This window comes from Chiloscyllium punctatum, chromosome 2 (genome assembly GCF_047496795.1).
Source record: "Chiloscyllium punctatum isolate Juve2018m chromosome 2, sChiPun1.3, whole genome shotgun sequence".
Lineage (NCBI taxonomy): Eukaryota > Metazoa > Chordata > Chondrichthyes > Orectolobiformes > Hemiscylliidae > Chiloscyllium > Chiloscyllium punctatum.
In genome coordinates this window covers 147,845,366-147,864,776 of record NC_092740.1, presented here as the reverse complement: position 1 = coordinate 147,864,776, position 19,411 = coordinate 147,845,366, and the positions used below count along the sequence as shown (strand labels likewise).

Genomic DNA, 19,411 nt, shown 5'->3' with positions numbered 1-19,411 from the left:
ACTTGTACCAGCTATTGTCTTTGTGTTCCTTTCAATGGTAAATGCTCTTCTTGTCAGATGCAAAAGTTCAGGTAGAGTTTCCATTATGTCTGCAGGAAGTGTCTGGTGATGAATGGCAATCATAGGAAGGGAGAAAAGCTGCAGATACAGTCAGATAGATGGGTTAACTCCAGGAGGGGTAGGTAGGAATCTTCTGTGGCTATCCCCATTACAAACAAATATGCTGTTTGGAAAATGTAGGGGGTGATGAACTCTCAGGTGAATGTAGCATGTACAGCCAGGTTTCTGGGATTGAGACAGACTCTAATGAGGGGTATGTCTGGTTCCAAGCAATTGGAGACTCTGTGATACTGGTGACACAGATTTTTCTGCGGTCAGCAGTGAAAAATCAGACTGGTGTGTTGCCTCCCTGGTGCCAGAATCAAGGATGTCTCAGAGTGCAAAATGTTTTCAAAGGGGATGGACCAACAGGAGGTCATCGTTCACATTGGAACCAATGACATAGGAAGGAAAAGAATGAGATTCTGAAAGGACAATATAGAATGTTGGGCAGGGATTTACAAAGGAGGTCCTCTAGGGTAGTAATACCTGGGTTACTCCCAGTGCTACCAGCCAGTGAGATTAGGAATAGAAGAAGAGACCAGATGAATGCGTGGCTGAGGAGCTGTTGCGAGGGAGAAGGGTTCACATTTTTGGGTCATTGGGATCTCTTCAGTAGAAATGACCTGTACAAGAAGGATGGATTGCACCTGAAGGGGTCTAATATACTGGCAAGGAAATTTGCTAGAGCTGCGCGGGAGAATTTAAACTAGTAAGGACGTGGGTCCAGGGAAATAATGAGGAAAGTGATCAACCTGAGACTGGTACAGTTGGGAAAGGGAGCGAGTCAAACAGGTCAGGCAGGAACAAAGCAGAGAACAAGGTAGGACTGATATTAGTGGGCTAGTGTAGATTAGGTGGGCTTGGATCGACGCAACATCGAGGGCCAAAGGGCCTGTACTGTGCTGTATTCTTCTATGATAAATGAAACTGCATTTATTTCAATGCAAGAGGCCTAACAGGGAAGCCAGATGAACTCAAGGGATGTTTAGGAGGAACATGGGACTGGGATATCATAGCAATTACAGAAACGTGGCTCAGGACTGGCAGTTTAATGTTCCAGGATACAAATCCTACAGGAAGGATAGAAAGGGGGACAAGAGGAGGGGGAAAGTGACATTTTTGATGAGGGATAGCATTACAGCTGTGCTGAGGGAGGATATTCCTGGGAATACATCCAGGAAAGTTATTCAGGTGGAATTGAGAAGTAAGAAAGGGATGATCACCTTATTGGGATTGTATTATAGACCCCCTAGTAGTCAGAGGGAAATTGAGAAACAAACTTGTGAGGAAATTTCAGTTATCTGTAAAAATAATAGGGTGGTTATGGTAGGGGCTTTTAACTTTCCAAACATAGACTGGAACTGCTATAGTGTTAAGTGTTTAGTAAGTGTATATTTTTCTGATTCAGTATGTGGATGTACCTACTACAGAAAGTGCAAAACTTGACCTATTCTTGGGAAATAAGGGCAGGGGACTGAGGTGTCAGTGGGGGAGCACTTTGAGGCCAGCGACCATAATTCTATTATTTTTATATTAGATTCTCTACAGTATGGGAACAGGCCCTTCAGCCCAACAAGTCCACACCGACTAGTGCTTCCAATTAAACCTGTTGGACTATAACCTGTGTTATGTGATTTTTAACTTGATACACCCCAGTCCAACAACAGCATCCCAAAATCATGTTTGTGTGGGGGAACTCTGTGGGAGGCTATGGAAGTGATTGCTGGGCCCTTTGCTGAGATATTTTTATCATCAACAGTCACAGGTGAGGTGCCAGAAGACGAGATTGACTTGTGTGGTGCCACTATTTAAGAAAGTTGGTAAGGAAAGCCACATAACTATAGAGCTGTGAGCCTTACATTGGTGGTAAGCAAGTTGTTGGAGAGAATCATGAGGGACTGGATTTACATTTAATTGGAAAGGCAAGGACTGATTAGGGAGAATCAACATGATTTTGTGCGTGGGAAATCATATCTCACAAACTTGATAAAAATTTTTTGTAGTAGTACCCGAGAGGATTGATGAGGGCAGAGCGGTAGACATGATCTATATGGACTTCAGTAAGGCATTCAACAAGGTTCCCCATGGGACACTGGTTGCCAAGGTTAGATCTCATGGAATACAGGGAGAACTAGCCACTTGGATACAGAACTGGCTCAAAGGTAGAAAGTAGAGGGTGGTGGTGGAGGGTTGTCTTTCAGACTGGAGGCCTGTGACCAGTGGAGTGCCACAAAGATCGTTGCTGGGTCTACTACTTTCCATCAGTTATATAAATGATTTGCATGTGAACATAGGAGGTATAGTTAGTATGTTTGCAGATGACAGCAAAGTTGGAGGTGTCGTGGACAGCGAAGAAGGTTACCTCAGATTACAATGGGATCTTGATCGAATGGCCAATGGGCTGAGGAGTGGCAGATGGAGTTTAGTATAGATAAATGTGAGGTGCTGCATTTTGGGAAACCAAACCAGAGCAGGACTTGTAGGAGTGTTGCTGAACAAAGAGACCTTGGAGTGCAGGTTCATAGCTCCTTGAAAGTGGAGTTGCAGGTAGATAGGATAGTGAAGGTGGTGTTTGGTATGCTTTCCTTGACTGGTCAGAGTATTGAGTACAGGTGTTGGGAGGTCATGTTGCAGCTGTAAGGACATTGGTTAGGCCACTTTTGGAATACTATGCAATTCTGTTCTCCTTCCTATTGGAAGGATGTTGTGAAACTTGAAAGGGCTCAGAAAATATTTACAAGGATGTTGCCAGGTTTGAGGACTACTGTTATAGGACAAGCCAAACAGAGAACAGCCAGGGAATTCCTAGAGGCATGGCACTCATCCAGAGATTCAATCAATAAGCACATCGACCTGGACCCAATATACCAGCCACTGCAATGGACAGCTGGAACTGACAACCGGAAGCGGCAGATACAAATCACTATAAATGCCGGAGGAAACATCACAGGAGCGCTTCACAGGAGGCTCCCAAGCACTGAGGATGTCACCTAGACAGGGGATGAAACGTCTGCAACACAAATTCCCAGCTCGGCGAACAGAACCACAACAACGAGCATCCGAGCTACAAATCTTCTCACAAAGGTTGGAGGATTTGAGCGATAGGGAAAGGTTGAATAGGCTGAGGCTGTTTTCCCTGGAGTGTTAAAGGCTGAGAGGTGACCTTATAGAAGTTTATAAAATCATGAAGGCATGGATAGGATGAATAAACAAGGTCTTTTCCCTGGGGTTGGGGAGTCCAGAACTAGACATGGGGCAGCATGATGGCTCAGTGGTTAGAACTGCTGCCTCACAGCACTAGGATCCCAGTTCGATTCCAGCCTCGGGCGACTGCCTATGTAGAGTTTGCACATTCTCCCCACGTCTGCTAGGGTTTTCTCCGAGTGCTCTGGTTTCCTCCCACAGATGTGCAGGTCAGGCGAATTGCCCATAGTGCTAGGTGCATTAGAGGGAAATGGGTCTGGGTGGGTTACTCTTCGGAGGGTCAGCGTGGACTTGTTGGGCCAAAGGGCCTGCAAGGAATCTAACCTAGACAGCATAGGTTTAGGGCAAGCGGGCAAAGATATAAAAGAGTCGTAAGGGACAATGTTTTCACACAGTGGTGCATGTACGGAATGAGCTGCCAGAGAAAGTGGTGGAAGCTAGTAGAATTATTGCATTTGAAAGGTATCTGGATGGGTATATGAATTGGAAGGGTTTAAGAGGGATATTGGCCAAGAGCTGGCAAATGGGACTAGATTAATTTAGGAGATCTGGTTGGCATGGATGAGTTGGACCAAAGGGTCTGTTTCAGTGTTGTACATCTCTCTGACTCAAAACAATAACTTTTGTCTCTACAGCTTTCAGACCTGCTGAATTAATCTCGCAGTTTGAGTATCGTGTATAGTACTTAGGTTCTAGCCTGACTCAGCACTATGGTAGTGTATTGTCTACCATTAATCAGTAGTCAGACCCTTACAAAGCAAGATTGGTGATAGTCTATTTGCAACTTTCTGCTGGTATTAAATGTTAACAAATAACCATCACTGAATCACATTGTCAGAGGTGCAGGAAGTGGCACCTGCAGTTGAGGAGTATAAAAACAGGGAATATTGCCAAAATTATACAAGATATACAAGACAGTACTAGACCTCTGCTGGAATACTGTGAATGGTTTTGGACCCCTTATCGAAGCAAGACATACTAGAATTGGAGACAGTCCAGACAAGGTCACTCAGCTGATCTCAGTTACGGAGGGTCAGTCCAAGGAGCAGGAGGTAGGTTTCATTACAGAAAAAGAAAGTGCCAAATGAATATGGGATGAACTGACTGATGTTTTTGTAAGGACAGATGATGGAAGGTATAGCCACGTAAAGAGGGCTCATCGATGCGTGGCAGTAAATGCAGGCTTTGTATGTTACTCTTGTACCCAGCGAATGAAGTTAAAAACTGTATTGTTCAAAAATCGCAAGTCTGTATAACTATCCTTTATTGAAACAAGTAATTTTAATATGTTCACATACATTATATTTAGAGAATTATAGGAAATCATATAACTGTGTAGCTGTACAAGATTTGAACCATAGATGCAATCTGCCTTTTTAGAAGTGTTAAAATATAAAATCAATTATTTTACAACTCAATATGGTAAAGTCTTTAATACAGGATTACATATAGATATCAGTCCAAAAGCTGTGTCCTTCAATAGTATTTGTACTGCCACAATTTACCAGTGCTTTGCCTGGTGTTTCAGTTTGTTTTCATTCTATTACATACTGGAAAACAACCTGTCAGTAATATTCATCCATTTTTCTTTAAATAAAATTATTCTTGTTTACACCAGAGAGAAATAGGGAGGGGAGATCACTAATAGTGCTTCTACTCTCAAATATCTCAGCATACTATTACAGCATCCCTTTATATGTGCAGCAATAAAGAACTGCACGGTCAGATATCAGGCAGGGTTTTGTCACCAATTAGACATAAAGCATCAGTTGAGTACAGTACAGAGAAACATCAATCTGGCTTCCCAAATACCTCCCAACTCCCCTTCCAACCACCCTAATATGACCTGATTGATTTGTGAGTATTTTATGCCTCAGGGACACAGACAACTCAATTAAACAAGAATGATCCCCTAGTTTCATTATAGCATAGCTAATGATTTCATTCTGAATTGTAGAATTTCAGCACTTCATTTACACAAACAAATAATTCAAAATTTAAAATCCAGTCATTGATACTAAAAAATACAATGGTCGGAACCATTCTTTGTGATATTTGTACAAAACACTGCACTACTAGACAACTGAGAGTAAATGGCAGATCTGCCGTAAGACATAGTGTTTAGCAGTTACATTTTATTAAGATTCCCTTCTATAGAGGTTTGAAACCGTGAACAGTTTTGTTTTCATTATTCACAATGCAACAACAACTCAAATTGTGCAGTTACATCTCCACATACATTAACATCTTAATTTTAATCATCTCGGCATATGTGCTTAGCTTGAAGATTGTACATTCATACTTTGGACGTAAATCATAGTGGTTCAACTCCAGAGTAATATTGCAGTTTCTTGTTTAGATGAAGGGAGGCTCAAAACATTTCCGGCACCATTCTATTTTGGTGCAGGGTGGTGAATCGATTGGCAGGGCCACCTTCACTTGTTCTTCTGTCAAGCGCTCGTAAGCTGCTCTGTATTCTCTATCAAAAGCATCTGAAATCACAAGTATCGAACAGCTATGTCGTTAATTTACAACTTCCATTTTAAAATTTTTACTCCTCTGCAGACCAGCAGCCAACAGAGCAGACAGAACAGTGTAGGAGGCCACTCAGCCCATTACATTCCCACTTGTTCTCTGTCCTTAATGCTAATACCATTTCCACAACCAGCCCCCAGACCACCCCACACTTGGATGAATGGCATTGATTTGTGCCCTGTGTTCCTACAGACCACAATTAGGAGAAACATCTTACCTACTTCCACCCGGTCTATCCCTTTTAAGAATTTTGTAAGTTTTAATTAATGCAGCTCTCATTCTTCAAAACTCTAGAGAACACAGATTTCTTTTCATTGTCCTATCTGTTGAGGTGAAGGCAATAGGTCTGTAGTTTACTGTTGTCTTTAATACATCCATACCAACTCTTATTTTACCAGTACATACTTCACGAAATGCCTGTTCTTAGGAATGCATTTATCAAAAGCAATACTTTCTCTATAGATTAGGTCATTTGGCCCATCATGTTCATGTTGGCTCTCTACAAGAGCAAAGTCAGCTTGTCCACTCCCCAGCCCTTCTCCTGTAGTCCTGCAAATTCTCTCTTTTAGGTTGCTAACCCAATTCTATCTCTAATGCCATCATCAAAAATGTTTTTACCACCCTGGTCAGGTAGTGCATTCTGGACCCTAAACACTCACATGTAATTAATTTCTCACATTGTCATAATTCTTCTGCCAAATGTATTTACATCAGTGCCTTTTGGTACTCCACGTCCTTAGGCCAAGTTCCCATATTCCCTTTTAACTTCATTCTCAACTAGCCTGCCATGTTCGAGGATTGTGAACTTTAAACCCCAGGTTCTTACACGTTTTTAGAATCATACTTTTGTTTTAGCTTGCTGCTCCACACTCTTCCGACCAAAATACATCACTTCACAGTTCTCGGCATTAAATTTTTCATCTGTCACACGCCCACTATTTCACCAGCCAATGTCCTCTTGAAGTTCACAACTATCCTCCTCATCGTTCTATTGTCAGAACTATCATTCTATAATTTGATAAATCTGTCCATCCTACTCTAACGAGTTCCGGATGATGTTTCGAATTCTAAGAACTGCATTGACATCAGTGTATGGAATGGGAAAAGATGAATCATTGAACCCCTACAGTACAGGAAGAGGCCATTCGGCCCAGAGTCTGCACTGACCCTCCGAAGAGCATCCCATTCAAACCCAACCACCAGACCCTATCCACGTAACCTTGCATTACCTATGGCTAATCCACCTAGCCTGCACACCCCTGGACTCTACAGGGCAATTTAGCATGGCCAATCCACCTAACTTGCAAATCTTTCAACTTTGGGAGGAAACTAAAACACCCAGGAGAAACCCTTGCAGACATGGGAAGAACGTGCAAACGCCACACAGAGATACCCTCAAATCCGGATCCCTGGCGCTGTAAGTCAGCAGTGCTAACCACTGAGCCACCTGCAACCCACTCTGCCCCATTTGATTTAATTTATTGTCAAATGTACTGAGATACAGTACAAAGTATTGTTTTACATGCTAACCAGGCTATTCATACCTTACACACAAATAAGGGGCCTCCCAGTCAAGATGGTGTTGGAAAAGCATTTCTTCTCACAGAGGATTGTTGGTGTTTGGAATTCTCCTCCACAGGAGAGCAGTCGAAGCTGGACGTATTGAACATAGTCAAGGCTGATGGATTTTTGACATAGATTCAAGGGTTACAGGACCAGAGGCAGAAAAGTGAGGTTAAGGCCACTCTCAGATCAGCCACACTCTTAATGAACAGAAAAGCAGGCTCAACAGACTAAAGGGTCTATCCCTGCTCCAATTTCTTACCATTTGTGAAAGGTCAAACAAGTCCTCTATAGGAAAGGTGGTCAGCAGCAGAGCTGCAAAATATAGGTATATGTGCTGTAGTGGGGAGGTAGGTTGTTGTATCAGAGTTGGCATTCAACACCTGCGAGGCTGAGATCAAAAGGCTGTCATTCTTTCTCTCAGTATTTAATAGCAAGGTTAAGGTTAGATCTGAATGAACTTACTTGTTTTCGGTTTACTTTTCTTGTAATAGATTATCAATTAATATTTACCATAAGAAAATTTATTCCCACAAGTACCCTGACTACATTCCTTCATGTGATATTATCTTTTCCATTGTTCCAGTTTCTCAGTCTCCATTACATGTTCAAACAATTCAACCAATACAACACTAGTACTTTTGACGTGGTTTCATAGAAGCCCTGCAGTTCGGAAAGATGTCATTCAGGCCATCGAGTCTGCACTGACCCTCTGAAGAGCATCCAGTCTCCCAGCCGATCCCTGTAACTCCGTATTTCCCATGGTTAATCCACTTAAACTTCACATCACTAGACACTATGGGGCAATTTAGCAAGGCCAATCCACCTAATCTCTTATGTGGGACTTTATCAAAAGGCATTTGAAAGTCCAAATAAATCACATCCACTGGCTCCCTGTTAACAACTCTACTAGTTACATCCTTAAAAAATTCCAGTAGATTTGTCAAGCATAACTTTATAATCTTGTGAAAATGGAGTTGAGCACTTTCCCCACCACTGATGTCAGGCTAACTGTTCTATAATTCCCTGTTTTTCCTCCCTCTCCTTTTATTGGTTTGAAAGTATGAAAGTTTACATGCACTAGCCTCAGGTCTATTCCCCAGGATAAGGGAGTCCAAAACTAAGGGAGGGCCTGTCGGTGAAAACAATGACTGCAGATGCTGGAAACCAGATTCTGGATTAGAGTGGTGCTGGAAAAGCACAGCAGTTCAGGCAGCATCCGAGGAGCAGGAAAATGAACGTTTCGGGCAAAAGCCCTTCATTAGGAATACAGGCAGAGTGCCTGAAGGGCGGAGAGATAAGTGAGAGGAGGGTGGGGGTGGGGAGAAAGTAGCACAGAGTACAATAGGTGAACAGGGGTGGGATGAAAGTGATAGGTCAGAGGGGAGGGTGGACTGGATAGGTGGAAAGGAAGATAGGCAGGTAGGACAAGTCATGGGGATGGTGCTGAGCTGGAAGGTTGGAGCTGGGGTGAGGTGGGGGAAGGGGAAATGAGGAAACTGGTGAAGTCCACATTGATGCCCTGGGATTGAAGTTTTCCGAGGCGGAAGATGAAGCGTTCTTCCTCCAGGCGTCGGGTGGTGAGGGAGCGGCGGTGAAGGAGGCCCAGGACCACCATGTCCTCAGCTGAGTGGCAGGGGGAGTTGAAATGTTGGGCCACAGGGCAGAGGAGTTGATTGGTGCGGGTGTTGCAGAGATGTTCCCTAAAGCTCTCTGCTAGGAGTCGTCCAGTCTCCACAACGTAGAGGAGACCGCATCGGGAGCAACGGATACAATAAATGATATTGGTGGATGTGCAGGTAAAACTTTGATGGATGTGGAAGGCTCCTTTAGGGCCTTGGATGGAGGTGAGGGAGGAGGTGTTGTCGCAGGTTTTGCAATTCCTGCGGTGGCAGGATGGGAGGGTGGGTTGTTAGGGGGCGTGGACCTGACCAGGTAGTCACAGAGGGAACGGTCTTTGCTGAAGGTGGAAAGGGGTGGGGAGGGAAATATATCCCTGGTGGTGGGGTCCGTTTGGAGGTGGGGTCCGTTTGGAGGTGGCGGAAATGTCGGACCCGGGTTCAATTCCAGCCTTGGGCGACTGTCTGCATGGAGTTTGCACATTCTCCCCGTGTCTGCGTGGGTTTCCTCCGGGTGCTCCGGTTTCCTCCCACAATCCAAAAATGTGCCGATCAGGTGAATTGGCCATGCTAAATTGCCTGTAGTGTTAGGTACATTAGTCAGGGAGTAGGTGAATGAGTCTGGGCGGGTTACTCTTCAGAGGGTCAGTGTGGGCTTGTTGGACCAAAGGGCCTGTTTCCGCACTGTAGGGAATCTAATCTAATCATCAAATGTTTATCAGCTACACATTATATCATGCTTTTGGAATGAAATTTTAAAATGAAAAATTGTGCAGAAAGACATTTCCAGAAGGGTGAAAGATACAAATCTGAAAATTTTTCCTACATTCAGGCCTTACTCACCAATATCAATATTCTCTCTTCCAAGGGCCACCAGAGAAAGGAAAAGAATTTCCCTGTACATACTCCTGTACAAAAAGAAAATCATTCTAATGACTGTCGAACTACTAAATGAATCAAAATCTGTCAAGATATATAGACTTAACTATAGAGAACAGAAACGATTATGATCTGAACCAATGTCTCTAACCAGCACTGATTTACAGACATTGAAATCTATAAATAGATCAGCAGCAACACAATACAGAGAGTAGTAGAACATCTGTACCTCAACTCAGTCATAGGTGAAGATTCCCTATCAGCATCAAAAACATGCTTATGGCAGAGACTAATAATGCCTTCAGCATTTACATATTGCAGAGGGTCCTGACAATTTCTGACCTTTGTCTCTTGATTTCAGGGTGTTTGCTGGACTCTTTGAGGATTAGGCACATCGGTCCAAACACATCATTGGTCTGGATACTTCTCACAATTATATGCAGGGAACTCTTCTCCACTTGACTATCTGGAGTTAATCCACCAAGCAAATCTTTGTCTGGGAATAAAGATGATTAATTTGATATTTTGGATATAAAAGCATTCACTCGTGACAATTTATTCAGTTGTTTTATAATCAAGCAGTTCACATTCACAAACAAAACTAAAATAGCTTCCTTTTTTTAGAATCAGAACTGGAATCCCTACAGTGTGAAAACAGGCCCTCCAGCCCAACAAGTCCACACTGACCCATTCCCCTACCCAATTATCCTAGATTTACCCCTGATTAATGCATCTAACCTACACATCCCTGAACACTATGGGCAATTTAGCATGGCTAATTCACTGAACCTGCACATCTTTGGATTGTGGGAGGAAACCCACACGGGGAGAATGTTCAAGCTCCACACAGACAGTTGCCAGAGGCCGGAATCGAACCTGGGTCCCTGGTGCTGCGAGGCAGCAGTGCTAACCACTGCTGCGTCTTGTAAACGTATTGGAATGCACAGAGCAACTGAGAGCAGAAATAATAGGAGTGAGTTAATCACAGCAATCCAACAGACACTGAACTCCATTTGTCAGAGACAGAGATCCATACTGGATTGTGAAAGTTACCTGATAATTTGAGAAAACAGACTATATTCTAGACTGAGACTGTGACAAGTAAATTTTTAAAAAATCAGCTCTCTTACTTTAGAATGAAACCATATTGTCGTGTTCAGTGAACAAGATATAATTTTATGTCGCATATACCATGATACACTTTCTTCAAGTATAGGGCTTCCATTAACTTAAACTTTGCACAATTGTTAATTTATTTGGTACAGAGGTGATTACAATGTATTTGCCAGTGTTCACAGCTCCTTGCTGAACATGTTCCCGTTTGTAATCCGGCTCTCAATGACATATTTGAACATTCAAGTCTTTTGAAAAAAATTCATTCACAGGATGTGGGTATCTCTGGCCAAGCCAGTATTTATTGCTCATCCCCAATTGCCCCAGAGGGCAGTTAAGAGGGAACCACATTGCAGTGGCTTGGACTCACATATAGGCCAGACTGGGTAAGAACAGCAGTTTCCTTCCCGAAAGGACATTAGTGAATCAGATGAGTTCTGACAATTAATGACAGTTTCATGGTCATCTTTAGATTCAATTGCGAATTTTTATCAAATTCAAATTCCACCAACTGCCATGGTGGGATTCTAACCTACGTCCCTAGATTCTTGGCTGGATTTCTGAAATAATAGTGAAATAAGTCTGGGTATGGATCCAACCAGTAAGAGCTAAAATTAATTTGGTCAAGTTGAACTTTGATTACAATGTACTTACCGGACCTGGGCTTGTACTGGTTAACACAGGCAGGTGACAGTGATAAAGAAAGTCCCTTGTACATCAATTCAAAATTAGCTACCTATTTTGAAGCTGATTTGACAGAATTATATCTATGGTGCTGCATTGATATTTCACGGTTAGGCTAACTAAGTCCAAAAATAATAATAAGATACCAAGTGAATAGAAAAGTATTAAAAAATCTGTCCCATGCAGTCCATCTCAGCCACTTACTCCGGTTTCTCCAACGTATATACATTGGATCACCAGGCTCTTGATGAAGATTAATGTTATCCCAGAGTAGCTGGATGTAAACCAGTTTGCTGTCCTGTGAAAGATTTGACTGAGACATCTAGGAGGGAAAAAAGGTATATTATTTGAGAACCACGTTTCTTTAAATTCATAAACTGTAAACGAGAAAACATCAGTTTCTACTGACTTCAATTAACGAGAATATTGATGTTTCTATTTTATTCATTGACTGGATTTTGGGTCTCACTTGCCAGACCAGCATTTATTGCCCATCCCAAAGGGCATTTCAGCCACATTACTTGTGGTGTCTGGAGTCACATGGAGACCAGACCAGGTCAGGATGGCAGATTTCTTTTCTTAAAGGACATGACCGATGAGTATTTCTGATTGTCAACAACCATTGTGGTACAAAGTTTTCTTACAATCAGATTATGCAAGCATAATTAATAGGGGACAGAACCAAATGTTCAGGCCATCTTAAAGCACAATTGTACCAAACTCTCAGATTTGTTGTGCAACACGACAACTTGCCATGGTGGCACATACAGTTTGTACATACAGAGAGTGTTACTTTGCATTTAACCACAATATTTTCAATATGGACAGTGCCCATAAATGACATGTTGCATTCTCTTACTTGAAAAACTTTGAAAATAAATGGTCACTAACAACACTTAAACCGGTTTTGAACTACACAAATTTAAGGATACTGTGGAACATAAATGAACTGGCATAGACTTAGTGCCATTAGGAGTAAGCTTTGCACTCAGGACTACCTGGTATGCACAATATAGCCTGATAGAAAGTTTAAGCAATTGAGTTAACATTCAAATTTTAACTAATGGTTCTATTTTGAATCCCTCCATCAAATAAATTGTGTGAAGAGCATTTATTTTCAAATCTATAGATTCACAAAATACAAATTAGATTAAACAGTATCTAAGAAACACAAGCACAAATACAGGCAAATTACCTGGGCCTTGTGGGCTTCCATGCTAGAAATGAAACATTGAAAAGGATGGAAACTCCAAGTGCACATACCAGAGTGTGGGGAATTAATTAGTTATTCAAAAAAGTTAAAACATCCTTGATTGCCCCTCATGATTACTGTAATGCTCTGTCTGAGATGAAAACAGTCAAGCTGAAGAAACCAGCACTACCGCTCTTCAACAGCGACTTCGAGATTACTTCAGTGTTTTTCTGAATTTCCCAAATTTAGATGAGATTAGATTAGATTCCCTACAGTGTATAAACAAGTCCTTCGGTCCAACAAGTTCACACCAACCCTGCGAAGAGTAATCCAGCCAGACCCATTTCCCTCTGACTAATGCACCTAACACTACGGGCAATTTAGCCTGGCCAATTCACCTGACCTGCATATCTTTAGACTGAGGGAGGAAACCGGAGCACCCGGAGAAAACTCAGACACGGGCAGAATGTGCAAACTCCACACAAACAGCCGCCCGAGGCCGGAATCGAACCTGGGACCCTGATGCTGTGAGGCAGCTGTACTAACCACTGAGCCACCGTGCCACCCCGAAGGAATTTCGATTATTATAGGTGCCCCATAGGAGCAGTAAGCACTGCATCCAACTTATTGAAACATTCCATAAGACTTTTCCTTTAACTACCATGATGCCCTAAGGAATAATCTTAGTAGCTCTTTTAATTAATGAAATTTACAATACATACACAAGTGATGCTTATGTTAAACAAGGTGCCAAAGTGCACAAAGACTAACATTCATGAGGCTTGATTTGGTATGCTGACACATTGTGGTCAACATATATTTTATATAAGTTACCTCAAAAATTTGATTTAACATTATTACTGTCATATGTACCGAGATACAGTGAAAAGTATAGTTTTGTGTGCGAACCAGACAAATTATAGCTTTCGTAAGTACATCAGGGTAATAGAACAGAACACAGAATTTAATGTTACAGCTTCAGAGATGTTACAGAGCAAGCTCAATGCTAACATACAAGAGGTCCTTTCATAAGTTTGATAACAGCAAAGAAGCTGTCCTCAAATCTGTTGATATGGGTTTTCAAGCTTTTGTATATCTTCTAACATTATAGACCATTTCATTTTACAATTTCCAACATACCTGCATGCCTTTATTGCAATGTTCGGAAGTAAGGATGAGACCTGGCAGGTTGCTTGGCAAATCCAGCCTTCTGAAATACCAAACAAGATTCCAAAAAATGATTGGGTGCTGGTTGATGAACTTTGAGCTGTGAACCACCTGATCTCCCTCATTCTCCAACAGAGACTCCAGCTCCTTACGCAGGACTAACGGACTCAGATATGGGACGGACACAGGCTTTGGATTCGGCCTGCTTTTAAGGCCCTCGGAGTCCTGATGAACAAATGCAAAACGGTGTTCAGTGAATTCATATATTAATTTAAAACATTAATCAGAAACTTGTATGGAAACTGGTTTCAGGAATCCTCAGAATGAGTTCCCTAAAAGTCGGAGAGGAAGAGGATCAAGGTGGCAGACTGCACAATTGAATTAACACCAAACCAATACTTGTCAGAAGACCTCATAAACCAGTGTATGAGCCAGTCAAGTCTCAATCTTCCAGGAAACAGTTAATCAAAACAGGCTTATCCAAAACTCTGCTGCTTATACACTAACCTCCATCAAATTCTTTTCAACCAATCTTGGGCTTATAGTGGCTGCTGGCCCAGAAAAACGTACTTTTCAAAATTCTCAACATGATTTTCAAATCCTTTCAAGGGTTTGCTTCTCCCCAACTCACCTTTCAGTTAGAAGGGATGTCCCTTCTAAGCTGCCCTGGATAAAGAAGAGGGGAGGGAGGGAAAGTAACAGAAAGAGAGAGAGAAAAGAGAAAGGGGTGGTGTGTCTGTGGTGGAGGGGTGGGGAGGGGGGAAATAGTTAGTGAGAAAGAGACACACACACCGCAGGAGGAGGACATGAGCGTGGCGGGGGAAGAAGCGAAAGAGGGAGGTGTGGAAAACTCCATTTGTCACTTCCTCAACAAACTCAGACAAAGATGATTAATGAGGGCAAGATGGTAGATGTTATTTATATGGACTTCAAGGCTTTTGACAAGATCACTCATGGCAGGTTGATACACAAAATGAGGTCACATGGGATCCACAGTGAGCTGCTAAGATGGATACTGACCTGACTCATAAGAGTCAGAGAGTAGCGGTGGAAGGATGTTTTTCCTGACTAGAATCTGTGTCCAGTGGTATTCCATAGGGATCAGTGCTGCAACACCTGCTGTTTCTATTACAGTCATTACTTCAGATCCGGGAAGGTTCTGTTCCTGAGAACCCCTGGAAAATAGGTTACAAATGTTGGATACATGATTTTAACCCATGGATATGTTGATTTTTGTTGTTACATATTTTCTGGCACAGGTGGGCGAATTCACAATTCATGATTTGCAGACACAGAGGATTTACTGTATAAATAAACAATGTGGAGGAGAATGTAGGTGATCTGATTCTAAGTGTGCGGATGATCAAAGCCTAGTGGCACAGCCGATAGTGAGGTGGATTTCCAGACGGTACAGCAGGATATAGATAGGAAAAGGCAGATGGAATTTCATCTGGACAAATGAATTTTGGAAGATGTATTTTTAAGCTCCCTCTATTGCAGGAGGGAAATAAACAGTAAATGGCAAAACACTAAGATGACATATAAAGGGATCTTGGCGTACAGGTCCACAATCTCCCGAAGGTATAAATGGATACAGTCATCAAGGCAGCATGCAACATGCTTGCCTTCATCGGTCAGGGCGTAGAGTATAAAAGCTGGCAAGTCATGTTGCGGCTGGGCCACACCTAGAATATTACATACAGTTCTGCCACCGCAGAAGAACATGGAGGCTTTGGAGAGGAGATAGATATGGTTTACCACGACGTTGCCTAGTTTGGAGGGTAATAGCTCAGAGGAGAAACTGGACAAATTTGGTTTGTTTTCACTTGAAATCGGAGGCCAAGGAACAACCTGATAGATATTTGCAAAATTATGAGGGGCATGAATAGAACAGATACAGTCAGAGTCTTCTTCCCAGGAGAAAATCATCAATTACTCGGGGAAATATAGGTTTAAGGAAAAGGAAAAAAGTTGAAAGGAGATGCGAGAAGTAAGGTTTTCTTTTAAAAAAAAAAGTTCCTGGTCTGCGTCACCAGAGGTGATGGTGGATGCAGACAAGATAGCAACATTTAAGAGACATCTTCACAAACACGAATATGCAGGGAATAGAGGGATATAGACCACACATCTCTATGACATGGAGTCAAAAAGCTTTTAGTTCAGAAACACATGTTTCAGCACTGGTTTGGTTGGCCAAGGGGCCTGTTCCTGTGCTGTACTGTTCTTTGAAATTGTGCTTTGGGGCATTTTACAGCCAGAGCAAGTAGATGACTCCAGCTTAGTAGCTCATCCAGAGGGCAGCGACCTCCCTCCCCCCAACGCTGAGGGCAGCAAAGTCCCTCCCCCTCCCCGACACTGAGGGCTGCGAACTCCCTCCCCGACACTGAGGGCCGCGAACTCCCTCCCCCCGACACTAAGGGCAGCGACCTCCCTCCCCCCGACACTGAGGGCAGCGGCCTCCCTCCCTGACATTGCACCAGAGAATCAGCCTTTATTTTCATATCTCTATATTCAACCAGACTTTGATTTAAGCCAGTTTCATTGAAGTATGGCCCACTGAGTCTTCACCAACCGTTCAAACGGCATCACAACTAGCCCCAACCCTCATATCCCCATAATCCCACATTTCCTATGGTTAATCTATCTAACCTGCACAACTTTGGACTGTGGAAGGAAACTGGAGCATATGGAGAAAACCACAAACTCCATACAGAACTGAACAGTGGTCTCTGGCACTGTGAGGCGGCAGTGCTAACCATTGTGCCACTGGGCAGCTCTCAATTTAGTTTTAATTTTTTTTTAAAAGAAGTTATAATACAAAGAAAAGTAAGAGCCAATGTCTCAATGCCTACAACTGTGGCGTGACCCATATTCTTTTAGGAGAAAGCTGGACAGATCTTGAAGTAAGCGAGTTTTGAGAAGAATTTTAGCTCAGGTTAAGGTTCTGGATGCAGGTTTGCTTGGAGAGCTAGAAGGTTCATTTTCAGACGTTTCATCACCATATTAGATAACATCTTCAGTGAGCCTCCAAATGAAGCACTGGTGGTGTAGCCTGCTTTCTATTTATATCTTTAGGTTTCCTTGAGTTGGTGATGTTGTTATTTCCCTTGGTGACATCATTTCCTATGGTGATGTCATTTCCTGTTCTTTTTCTCAAGGGGTGGTAAATGGGAGCCAAGTCGATGTGCTTGTTGATAAGAGTTCTGGTTGGAATGCCATCTATCCTAGTACAAGCCAAACAGAGGCAAGCACGAGAATTCCTAGAAAGATGGCACTCCAACTGGAACCCTATCACCAAACACATTAACTTGGACCCCATTTACCACTCCCTGAGAAAATAAACAGGAAATGACATCACCAACTCTAGGAAAATCAAACATAAATACAAAGCAGGCTACACCACCAGTGCTTCATTTGGAGACTCACTGAAGATGTTATGGTGATGAAACGCCCAAAAACGAACCTTCCAGCTCAGCGAGCAAACCTACATCCAGGTCCTGAAGTGCATTTAGCTGGGAACAATAGAGAAACAGCATTAAAACAACGCGTTGCAACACTCAGCAGGTCTGACACCATGTTTAAATAGCAAATCACCAAGTCAAATATACTTGTCATCAGAACTAAAACAACAGGTTAGAAATCCACCACATGACGCTTAAGCCAGTAAATGGATTTTATAAACAAGCAGTTTTACAAAAGGGACATGCTGCATTCAATTAATACATTACATTTGAGTTGATCTTCCTTATTTCCCCTTGAATTCAGTTTCTTCAGCAATATTTGAACTTCCTTCATAAACTAACTCCATTTATATATACCACTTAGTAAAAGTGTGTTCTGGTTTAACTTCCTAAATATTGAATCATGGCTCCTAGATGAAGCATCTTCCAAAAGTGTGAAGAAATTAATTAACACATTCAAATCTATTTTCCAGCCGTGAAAATAGATGTTTTTAATTCACTTGTGGGATGAGGATGTTGCTGGCGAGGCCCATTCCCAGTTGCCCTTGAGAAGGTGGTAGTGAGTTGCCTTTTTGAAGCGTTGTAGTCCACGTGCCATACTTGACCCACAATGTCATTAGGGAGGCAATTCAAGGACCCAGTGACAATGAAGAAATGATGATACATTTCCACATCAGGATGTTGAGTTGCTTGGACACAACTTGCAGGTGGTGGTGTTCCCATATATCTACTGCTCTTGCCCTTCTAGATGGAAGTGGTCATGGGTTTGGAAGATACTGTCAAAGGATCTTTGGTGAATTTCTGGAGTGCATCTTGTAGATAGTGCACTGCTGCTACTGAGCATTAGTGGTAGAGGGAGAGGGAGAGGGAGAGGGAGAGGGAGAGGGAGAGGGAGAGGGAGAGGGAGAGGGAGAGGGAGAGGGAGAGGGAGAGGGAGAGGGAGAGGGAGAGGGAGAGGGAGAGGGAGAGGGAGAGGGAGAGGGAGAGGGAGAGGGAGAGGGAGAGGGAGAGGGAGAGGGAGAGGGAGAGGGAGAATCATTGTGGATCTGGTGCCAGTCAAGCAGTCTGGTTTGTCCTGGATGTTGTCAAGTTCTTGAGTGTTATTAGAGCTGCATCCATCCAGGCAAGTGGGGAGTATTCCATCACACTCCTGACTTGGGCCTTGCAGATGGCTGAAAAGCTTTGGGGAGTCAGGCGGCGAGTTACTTGCTGCAGTAATCCTGGCCTCTGAGCTGCTCTTGTAGCCATTGTATTCATGTGATGAGTCCAGTTGAATTTCCTGTCAATGCTAACTGCCAGGATGCTTTTGGGGGTGGAGGAGGGGGGGGAGAAAGGAGTGTAGAGGAGGAGGAGTAATGTTATTGAATGGCAAAGGATGGTGGTCATTGCCTAGTATGTGTGTGGTGCAAATGTTACTTGCAACTCGTCAGCCCAAGCCTGGATATTCTCCAGATTTTGGTGTAATTGAATTTGGATTACTTCAATATCTGAGGAGTCATGACTGGTGCTGAGCATTGCATAATCATTGGCAAACATTCCTACTTCTGACCTAATGATAGAGGGAAGGCATTGATGAAGCAGCTGGAAGGTTTGGGCCTCAAACACTGCTCGGAGGAACTCCAGCAGTGACTTTCTAGAGCTGAATTGACTGACTTCCAACAAATCCAACAATGTGCCTAGTATGACTTTAACAAGTGGAGAGTTTTGCTAGGGCTCCTTGATGCCACTCGGTCAAATGCAGCCTTGATGTCAGGGGCTCTCAGCTCACCTCTGGAATTCATGTCTGAACCAATGTTAGAGGGGTCAGAAGCTGAGTGGCCCTGGTGGAACCCAAACTGGGCATCACTGAGCAGGTTATGGCTAAGCAGGTGCTGATGATAGCACTGTTAATG

General features: G+C 42.9%; 1 protein-coding gene across 10 annotated transcripts in view; it reads right to left on the bottom strand.

Moving 5' to 3' along the window:
• Positions 1-4,552: 4,552 nt before the first annotated feature.
• dennd4c (DENN/MADD domain containing 4C) overlaps positions 4,553-19,411 on the bottom strand; it is a 152,286-nt gene continuing 137,427 nt past the window's right edge. For all 10 annotated transcript variants that reach the window (XM_072590161.1, XM_072590138.1, XM_072590159.1 and 7 more), the window contains 5 exons: positions 14,032-14,283; positions 11,904-12,021; positions 10,245-10,398; positions 9,867-9,931; positions 4,553-5,798 (listed from right to left, as the gene is read on the bottom strand). In XM_072590161.1, coding sequence (XP_072446262.1) covers positions 5,662-5,798; positions 9,867-9,931; positions 10,245-10,398; positions 11,904-12,021; positions 14,032-14,283 — 726 coding nt within the window. In that variant the 3' untranslated portion in view covers positions 4,553-5,661. The remainder of the gene's footprint in view (positions 5,799-9,866; positions 9,932-10,244; positions 10,399-11,903; positions 12,022-14,031; positions 14,284-19,411) is intronic.